Source organism: Phaethon lepturus, unplaced genomic scaffold (assembly GCF_000687285.1).
Source record: "Phaethon lepturus isolate BGI_N335 unplaced genomic scaffold, ASM68728v1 scaffold14417, whole genome shotgun sequence".
Lineage (NCBI taxonomy): Eukaryota > Metazoa > Chordata > Aves > Phaethontiformes > Phaethontidae > Phaethon > Phaethon lepturus.
Window position 1 is genome coordinate 137,595 of NW_010552632.1, and position 10,803 is coordinate 148,397.

Consider the following 10,803-nt stretch of genomic DNA (forward strand, 5'->3'; position numbering starts at 1 on the left):
CACCTCAGCTTGCCTCCTCAACGGCCCATGGGGAATGCTGACGTGAAAGAGTAGGAAAGTCCCTGGGGCAGTGATTTTCTGCCAGTTTTAATTTGCATAGGGGTTTTTTTTTTTTCTCCCTTGGATGTGCAGGCCCCCACATAATCAATTTAAGCTTCTGCCAACAGGCTTTCATAGATCAGGGGGAAGTACAGCTCAGAAGTAATTTGCTGATGCTTGGGATTTGCAAGGCGAAAGGCACCTATCTACTGCACAGGTATGGAATAGCCTGCCCACGGGAGAAGCAGCTGTCTATGGTCCCACAGTTAATGATTAACTCCTAAACGGAAGCAGAAGGGTTGATGAGGGTTTACAACTGCATGTCCTTTGTATCCTTTTCAAAAGGAGAAACAGATGTTTCCAACCACCACAAACCTCCATTCCACAAATCTCTTGCTCTGGCTGTTACCTTGGGGCAGTGATTTCCGAAAGCTGAATTAAAAAACAAACAAATTAATTGCTTTGCTGGAAGGTTCAGAGAAGAGTCTGGGGCAGAGAGTCAGAGGTTGAACGCATTCCCTCACACAGCAGCACGTCTCTTGCCTGCTCAGAAGGCAGGAGACAGCATGGGAAAATCCTGTTCTAACACTGCTTTTTCTGCTGGTAATCAGGGTCTTCAGGACTGCCAGTTCAACTGGAGAAGAGCCCTGGAAAGTCTTCTGCTTTGTCAGCGCCATGGTCTCAAGCATAAACCCCGTCTCATCTGTCTTAATACACAGTCTGGATGTGTTCGCTAGCATTAATTTGAATTTCTAAACAAACACCAGACCCAACCAACTTGTGTAATGGTGAAGAAGTTAATTTCATCTGAGATGTTTGGGTCCCGTCCCCCCCCTTTCTCTCCCACTTTAAATTGATGCCATCTTGATTTTAAAGGGGGGGGGGGAGGGGGAGAGGGAGGCAGGGCACTTTTGAGTGCTGCTGGCAGATACACATTTGTGTGCATTTTCCATCTTTTAACTAACAAACAGGAGGAAAAAAAAGTTAATTTTTCTAGCAGCCTGCTGTGATATAAATAAAAATAATAGGTACATTCACAGATTTTGAACTTTTTACAGCCACTGCTGCAAAAAGCAATTTTAATTTATAACCATGGAGTCTTGCAAAACATATAACGAAGACATAATAAAATGGAATGTTTATCCTGTGGCTCCCATTAGACCTCTTCCGTTCGATGGTTGTAACTAATGACTTGTTTTTCCACTTTTGTATTGGAAGCCTTATTATTGGGCTGCACAGAGCATACCTTATTTGATTTCCCTAGCAATGCCTGCACCTCTTGCTGAAGCCTGCAATTAGATGTTTATGAAATAATATTAAAAAGCTGCATAATCTCGCCTGTGGTCAAAAATGAAAAAAAAAAAAAAAGCACCAGCAACAAACCATCCCTATTTGTATAATATTATACTGAGTACAATAGACTAATGTTCACTCCAGTGCATGTGTCCTTTTGACTAACCACTTCTATCTGACAACATTTTTTTGGCAACAGAACACATTGTACTTTTTGGATAATTGACTGTGGAATATAATGTTGTTTATTCAAAAGCGGGTCACACAGAACTGAGCTGCCAGTTGTCTTTATCCTTTTACCTTTCTTATCCTCATGCTGTTTAAATTTATGCTGAATTTCTTTTAATTACACGTATGGTTTTAATTGCTGTGCTGTATTTATTCACGAGAAGGTGACCTGATGGTGAAAGGGTAGAGAAAGGTGGGTGGGAAGCTGAATTCAGGTTTGAAAACTATATTTGGCCATACTTATTGGTGAGCAATCTCACAAAGTAACAAACACAAGCACATGCATTTCCAGCACACTCTGTTATCTACCGGGCCACGTTTGCCTGCAATACAACCGCGTTGTTCCTTTGTACTTAAAATCTACTAGAAACTTGTCCACCACTTGCTCAGTGATCTGGAAAGCCCCAATTTTAAGCTTAAGCCCTGGGGGACAAGCACCCTCAGGGAGAATGATGTGGAAACACCTAGAAGTCGTGAAAAATCCAGATTATGGAAAACGCAGTTAAGGAAAAGGGTTCAGGAGAAAGTTTCAACCGAAGTATTCAAATGAGGCCGCACAAAAATGGATGTGTTTCTAAAGCATGTTCTTGGGATGCAGCCTGGGAGAAGAAAGGTCACAAGTGTTGCTTAACAGGAGGGAGAAAGGACTTTGATGCAGCAAAGGGAACAGAAGAGCTGCCTTCAAACACAAGCTGGAGAAAGAGGTGCAGGGCACCTCGCTGATCTGATCACCAGACCAGGGGAACATGATCACCACCTGGGACTTTACGTCCTGAAGTTTACAAGTATACAAATGTAGCAGAGCACACACCCTCACTGCGACTTCTGCTGTCCGACTTAGACTGAAAAATACAATGCACTGGGGTTCCTGGTGACAGTCTGGAAGGAATTCATCTGTGGCATATACACAGCAGGAGCTTCCACAGCCACTTATGCAATTTTTTCCCTGAAAAACCATGAGTTTTCACTTCAAGTTCTTTCACAGCAACAACACAAAGAAGGTGGTTCATTTAATGAGCTGGAGGAAACCCCTGAAAAAAATACCCTTCAGGTGTTGGTAAAATAGAGTCTAACTAGGCAAAAACAGGATAAAAATTATTATAGCTAATCTGTATTATAGCTCAGGTGTGGTTCCATTTTACTGATGACTAAAGTAATCCTAATACGTCAGTTTAAGTTACTGCCAATTCATTTGAGGAAATCTTGTTTGTTTGTTTAGAAAAACATTTAATTGGGGGGGATGAGTGATACTGACAGTAGGAATAAGTCATCTGTCTGTGCTGGTGCTAAACTACACCATGGAAAATCCTTGCTAATGCTAGATTGATCAGCTAACACACATTAGCTTCGCTATTCTAATTTGTTTTATGTAGCTGACTTTAGACAGCACATATCAATCTGGACTATTTTGAGGATCCATGTAAAACTAAGTCACTGCCCTATTAGCATGGATAAAGAGGCATATGAATATTACTCTGCTACAAGCCAAGACACAGTTGATCTGATATTTTTTCAAGCAGAGAGAATACACTGCATCTGTAACAAAGAAGAAAATGTGATTGGAAAGTTTAGAGCCCTTAAATTAATTCTCTAGACAAAAAGTTGAGGCACCATATTCATAATATCATGTTATGTAACTTGCTCTGGAGCCAGGCAGCTACTAAGTGAAATAGTATGAGTTATAAAAACAAAATATTGTTGTGAAAACAATTTTACAGCTTTATAATTCACTATTATTTTCATTTAAGAACAAAACAGTCAGTATAATTGCAGATTCTGTTTGCCTTGCAGGAGTTCTTTCAGCTTGTGATAGGAAACCTCCTCTTCTTTTTAACTTCTTTTTTTTTCCAAAGGCTGCTATTTAACTTGCTATATTGTGTTTCTTCATAGTTATTCAGAGGTAAATCTTAACAGAAAGTCCATTATGTGGGGGTCTAAGTTAGTTTAGTATCAGAACATTTACGATCAGTAAATGTAACTATATATTACCAACTATTTCTTACCATTACTCTTGGAGGAAAAAATATTATATCATCAGCCATTATAGACTACTTTCTACTCTTTATAACTGAGTATCTATTTTAGATGGGATCCTACATGGCTTGCACTGCTTGCTATGCACCATGACCATTTTCTAACTTGCCCGCTCATAGAAGTACTAGGCTCAAGAGTCTAGTTGTGGACAACCATGCCTATCAATGGCGAAATGAATCATCTTTTAAATTGTGCACAGCTCCCTACACAAGGTGGTGCTTTAGTAACAAACCATTACTATAATATGTGTACATGTGCCATTAAGAACTGGATTACGGCCACAAATATGCTTCACAGAGGTCAGTGGGAAAATCACCCAAATGTAGGACGATCCACTCCAAATGACATGACCAAAATACCACATCACCCAAAGCATCACTATGACGTGAGCAGTTCCTTGTCCTAACACTGCAGTACATTACCATCAGGTCATAAGCCCAGAGAGTTTCACACCAACAGGGCAGCCAGAGCCCTTCTCACCTCAAACAGAAGAGCCATCCAAAGACACCAAGATGCTCCATGTCTCTTGTTCTCCCCAGCTCTCCTAATCAATTGGTGCCTAAGCTTGGGCAAGTTTCCCTACCCATTCACGTCCTAGCTTCATTGCAATAAACTTGACAATGACACAGGGGTAATTTGATAGAGGAACAGCTTCAGCACATGCTGTGGTGCCTTCGCTTTGGAAGAATTACAATGCGGTTGGACTCGGGTGTATTTTAAAACAGAAGGAAACAGCTCCCCAGTAATCAGCAGCACCATCACACACAATAGCCAGAGTATGCCTGCGAATTAATTAAGTGGCACTCACTTTTACGGGTGCTGCTTTCTGAACTGAAAGCTGTAAACCAGTAGCAAGGCCAACCGCCTTTGTCTCATCATGCTACAGACCAGGATGTCCATTAGAGACCTGAGCTCAGCCAGCCCCAGGGTTCAGGCAGGCACTGTTGCTCAAAAACCAGACAGCCTCCCCATCAGATCTTCCTTTCCACCTATAGGTAAATATACGTTCACTATCTTTTATGGCCTCAGATACAAATCCTTATCTGTTCGACTGTAACATGATCTGGCAGTATCTGTCAAGGTAGACACTTGGTTATCAAGAGTTAAACAGCACAGAAACAGAGCCCTTAATTAACTACAAGGTTGCCCCGTGCCTTATCATGTATGGAGGCATTGTCCTCAGCTTATTTTAAGAAGGAGCAAGAAAGAGGCTTTTGGCATAATACCTGGATGTTCTTTCTCAATTATTCTTCTTATATTACTAACCCATTGTGGCTGACTAAAGACTAAAGCTGCAAAAGCTGCATCCTGAAGCTGTAAATTTAAGTTGGTTTCTCAGTATATGCTGACCTGACTTACTCCTGTAACTGCGGGCTCCTTGTTATCTTTAACTTCAAGGTAATTGTTTGGCAACTCGTTGTTTCTCTATTTCAGGAAAGCAACTCAAATATATGATTCCTAAGAGACAAATCTGAGTAATTGCTCTGTCATCAGCTGGTTCCTGCTAGTGTATGGAGTGCCTAAATAATAAAAAAATAATACAAAGAACAAACAGTAAAGTTCTGGAGTGAAAATGTTAAATACATTTCAAGCTGAGAATACGGCTCTTTCAAAAGTTTAGGGTATAAACCAGACTGTGTCGGATTCCTGCAGTCAGGATAAGCACGCCATTCTGAAAACACCTCTCTGCACCTCTTGTCTGCACCTTTTCACCCAAAAATCCTGAAGAAATCCACAAAGATTTTCATGCAGAGACTTATAATACCTTGAAGAGGAAAACATTGTTCCCAGTGCCACAGAGTACCACCAAGTCCTAACTCTGAGCTTCTCATCTCATTGTTAGACACCACTGCCTTCTTCCCCTCCTCCTCATTTTAACAGAAGCAACAGCATTTAATTTAATCCACGCAGAAGGAATGACAGAGTCAGCAGCTGACATACAGCTAGTGCTGGTTAGAACTCAGAATTACTGTTTTATGAAGAATGTCAACATTTTGACATTTGTTGCTATTCTCAGGGTAGCAAGGAACTGCATATTCATCTGGAAATTTTGAAATGTCACACTGAAATCACAAATTCAACTCTGAATTTTGGAATTTCACCTTTTATTTCATTTTACAGTAGCTTTCAGTCTTCTTTAATTCATTAAATGCCAAAGTAGAATATTTTAAATAAGCCGTTTTCATTGTCCTTGGTTGTGCTTTATTTTAGCATTTTAAAACTACGGGAAGCCACGGTCTCACACTGACAGAAAACCGAATTCAACCATCATTTTACACTATCTCTAAATCCCATCCAGCGGAAAGTTTTGATACGTGACTTTTGGAAAGATGACACTTGGGTGGAGATAGGAGATTTTGGGGGAGAAGACACTGAGGGTGAGCCAGAGAGCGTACAGCAAGCTGCCTGCCTTTCTCCACAAGCAAAAAGCAACGCTAAGAAAGAATATATCCCTGTGACAGCAGGAGGGAATCTGGCAGATTGCATTTATTCATCTGCAGAGAACAAAAAATTCCTACTCACTAGATTAACAGCAAACAGCATGAGCATTAGCCTCAGTTCAAACACAAGCGCCGGAGGTATCTTCTTTATGTGAGTGATGGCAGACTGTAAAAATTATTAAACCAGTACAAGAGAAGTGCATCAGTCATAGCAAAGAACACTGGTGAGCAGATGTTTCAGAGGCAAAGATGAAACTTCCAAGCGAATGTCTCCATCACAGGTATTAAATCAGTGGAAAAACTGACAAAAGCTGTGTAAAATGAGAAAACAGCGAGCTGTCACAGTCCCCTTTTGGGCACTGCAAGTTCCATGAGACCGTGTCAATGCTGGTTGCATCAGGCAGCAAAGAAACATCACCTCCAGCAGTGCAGAAACGACGCGGTAGTTGAGGTCTGCTAATCACGAGCGGCCGCCACCACCTAAACTATACCAAAAGCATAAGCTGCCTTGTTAATTTTACCTCCTGATTTCCATTTGTCTCCCCACTGAATTTCCACAGTGCTCACCTAGAATGGTGCACAACACTGAAGGGCTGTCTGAAGTGGAGGTCATGCTCCATGTGCACCGATGCCCACATATATGTAAATGGGGACACTGGGATTCGCGGCTGGTGTGGGCTAAACACGCTAGGGAACTCGTACACTTGTGCCATACTTGTAAGAACAGACGCAGCTACCAAATGGACACTGCTCCCTTACTCCTTCCAGCAAATCTGCAGCAAAGGAGCATGGATTTAGATGCTATACTAAATCAGAGCTACAAGACATTTTTGTCCTACCCAAATCGGCAGATGTCTCTCAAGAGATCAATGTTTTTACGATTTCCACCATTCTGGATCAAAACCACAAGCTGTCTCAAGTGATTTCAGTGGCACCCGGTCTGGATGCTGAAAAAGTGCAGGTCCCTTTGGGAGGGAATGCGGTTCCCCAGGCTCATGAGCAGATCCAGAAAGAGGAAGGAAAATACAGGGGATCTTGGACCTAGGAAGGACAGACCTCCCAGGTGACTGCAGTGAGCATCCCTCAAATACACCAGGAGCCAGATGAGGTCCCTGAAAGGTCCACAAAGCCATCGGGGAGACACACAATAGCATCTCAAAAACATTCAACCATGACCAAAAACAGTGAAAGGACCTAGACCTGTTTGGAGATATGAGAGCTCAACAAGGATATTTGGTGTCTTAACCAGTCCAGCACAGAAACACTTGAAGATAGCTGAGCTGGTCAGTGTGGGAGTTCTGTCAACTCTGTTTTGGCCACAGGGCAAACTTGCAGAAATCCTCCATGTCAGAAACTGGCTTTGCCATTTTTGTTTTCTACAGTGGACACCTTGATGCCAGAAATCAGCGTACCTAATGAGTCACGCTGGTCTTGTGCTCTCTGGCCTTTGGGAGGGGAGAAGTTACAAGAGAGGCTTCAGATTTTGACTCTGTATGAGCGGGTACAGCACCACTGGCATAAAGCACAAGAGTAGCCGGTTGTGTCACATGTTTCTGTGACGTTCTCATGACAACTCTGCTGCTGGTCCTACAGAAATCCCCACCAACCTACCACCCAGAGGAGAAAGCTCCTGAGGTTTTTATTGAAGCACATGAAGGTTTAAATGAGGACATACATTTCGCCAGTTCATTTCCTAACTAGGACATGGGCATTAATGCCAGACGGGTGCTACAAAAGACTAAAATGCACAGAGGTTTCACATGCATGACTCTCACTTCCATAATTGGCCCAAGGACAGAATGCAACACTGCGCTGTGTGTGAGTAAAACTTATTGTTCTCAGTGGGCTTTAAGAACTAGTACAGATTATTTGCTGTTCCCATACCGATCCAGATTTATTTTGGATCAGCAGCGACTTCAACACGATTAGTACACAGCAAAAAACACACAGCCACAGTACCGTGAATCTCTCCCATCTCTCCCTAGCCAGAATGCAAAATATAAATATCCTTTTTTTTTTTTTTACCCTTAAAAAACCCTAAATAAATTTAATGAAAAATTTTACCTCTCACAGTGATGGATCATGGTATATATTAGAATTAAGGACCATGAACTTCTTAATCTGAGATGGATTTGTTACAACAGCCTTAATATTTTGCACACAAAATGTGTTCAAAATTAAGAATGCACTTTTTTGAATACATTTAGACATTGTTTTATATTTTAAGATCATTCCCTTGCAAGAAGAAAAATTCCTAAAGGTCATCTTGCATTTCATGTGATATGTATTAATGCCTGCTTCTTACCCTGGCTTCTCAAATCAATTTCCTTAACTGAAAGGACTCAAATCAACCTTGAAAAGGCAAAACAGAACAAAATGCAGAAGCCAGTTGAGTGTAGGAAAATACGTTAAAATTCACATTGTAGCCAAAAAGTCAAATTACAGTGACAATTCTCTCTATCAAATATCTGGCTCTAACATAGCCTTCCTTTTTTTCCTCCTTTAAATAAAATAAGTTTATTTTATGAATGAGTTAGTCTGCAAAGGAAGAGAACAGCATGCAGTAAAATTGGACAACGCTGCTTCATTGGCAAAGTATACACTGTTTTTTATTACTGAGCATTTCCTGTTAAGACTGTAAGATCACCTTCAATTATTCACCAATTAAACTATATGTGTTACAAAGTAGCAAACAAGCAGCGTCTGCCACCAATATGTTAGAGAAGAGTTGCAAGTTCAAAGTGAAATAGGTAATAATGCAGACATTTAGCAGGCTAGAAAGGAATGAAAGTTCTGTATGGACTTATCACCAAGCAGACAATAGTCTGTTTTGCAGAAGAACTCAAATTATTTTTATAGAGAGAGAGAGAGATATATATGAAGTATCTCTGCATGTGTACTTGCAAATGCCACGTGCACACACAAACATATATATAAAAACATATATATGGGCATACATGAAAGCCCAAACTTGAGCTAAATTAAATTGTCCCTCCAGCTTTGTAATGCAAATGAGACTAACAGGCTTGTGCTGTTTGTGGTTCGAGATGATTTGCGTTTCCATAGAGATGCTGACTGAAATAAAGTTTTAAAATTTTTTATATATATAAGCCTACTTGTATCTATAAAAGTCTAAATATGGATCTGCTGTACCTCAGCATTTCCTCAGTGACTCCACTGGAACCACAACAATTTACACCAGTTAAGGCTATGTGCAAATTGTGTGTCTTTCACTACTTTCCACTCTAAGCTCTACACCAAGTACCTGCAGAGCCGAGAGTTTACTACTTCTTTCCCCACTTCTAGCTTCATGGTAAGATAGGGGAGAAAAAGAGAAAAAGCAGTTTCTCAGCTGCTAGTAGCTAATATTTCAAGGCCTTCTGTAATTTATTGCCCTCTAAACTGCCTGGAGAAACATCTTTGCCTTCAAAAGTCCCCACTGTCAGGAAATCTGGAATTCAGGGAAAACAGTCTGTGTGCTGCTAGTGAAGGAAATGCCAAAGGGACAGACTTTCTGTTATGTGTCAGAAGCTTCTTCCCCTTATCCCTGAGAGCACCCACAAGCTGAAGAGCAGGGATGTGCTGAGATGAGCCAGGCTGGGCCTGGGAAGTGATGGCTTCACTGCCTCTCCTGGGCTTGGCTGTTCTGACCCTTCGGTGGAGACTAAGCTCCTCATACACTACAAGGACCCCACAAAGCTAAAGCGTTTGTGTCCTCCCAGAGTCACGTTAGATGGCTACCAGCAGAAGCAACAAAAGCCAGTCAGGGTCGAAGTCTGGGCAGAGAAACCAGGCAAACCAATTTAACTTTCTATTTCAAATTGGCTTCACTTTATGAGGTCCAGGCACTGGTTCAAGTGGATGGAGGCCACCCAGCGTACCATCACCTGAGAGGAAAATCAGACTTGAGCTCTGTGGGAACTCATTTCCATGTGGTTTCAGCAATAAGTGATTTTTGAACAGTGACACACCAGAGGTCAACCTCCACAATTGCTCTGAACTACAATCAAAACCAGCCTCTTGTGTACCTCCTATCTGCCTGAGAAGAGGAAGGATTTGTCCAGTGAACCAGAGGTGTCCACGAGCACATGGAACAGAAGCTCACACCCAACCTCTCATCTGATCTTGGGAGGGCCCGGAAGGGAAGACGCACGTGCAGCAACACTGTACGGAGGTGCGGCCAGAGAGTTCCTCGGGTAACGGCACGTCAGAGAGACGAAACCTCCCCCCTGCCCACAGGGTGACATCGCACCTCCACACATGACACCGCCTTGCCCTTCGAGGCTGATGGTGTTTCTAAGCCCCCACAAAAGGCCCTTTTCAAAGCAGGCAAGAGTTCCCAATTTCCAGCTTTTTAAGAAGTCATATGGTGGGAGACCTGCCCCAAGTTCCCAGAGGCACTATTTAACCCCAGGAAGGGTGCCAGGGCACGTTCAGCTGTGTGGCTCTCCGCTCCCCCGGGGAGGCTGGCAAGCACCCGCATCTCCTACCTTTTGCTGCACTGCAGGCGGCTGCGGGGCCAGCACCGGGTCGGTGATGTAGGTTTTCTTCGTGCCAGGTGGCTGGTAGAGCCCGGGAGGAGCCTGGCTCACGGTGTTACTGGCAGGATACGCTGGCTCAGACTTCCAGGTGCTCTGCGGCACATAGGGCGCTTCGGAGCCGTTCCTCCCCCCATACCCCCCATAGTAGGGGTCCTGGTAGCGGCCCTGTGGAGGTGCATAGCCGTAGGCGGGCTCCGAGGGCCGGGCGGGCGGCGGGGCGTAGCTGT

At 42.7% G+C, this 10,803-nt stretch overlaps 1 protein-coding gene across 1 annotated transcript in view; it reads right to left on the reverse strand.

Moving 5' to 3' along the window:
- Positions 1 to 10,798, reverse strand: part of LOC104624024 (lipoma-preferred partner homolog) — a gene marked incomplete at its 5' end in the record, with an annotated part of 118,339 nt that extends 107,541 nt beyond the window's left edge. The window contains one exon of the mRNA XM_010291280.1: positions 10,526 to 10,798. Within this exon, the coding sequence (XP_010289582.1) occupies positions 10,526 to 10,798 (273 nt within the window). The remainder of the gene's footprint in view (positions 1 to 10,525) is intronic.
- Positions 10,799 to 10,803: the final 5 nt, after the last annotated feature.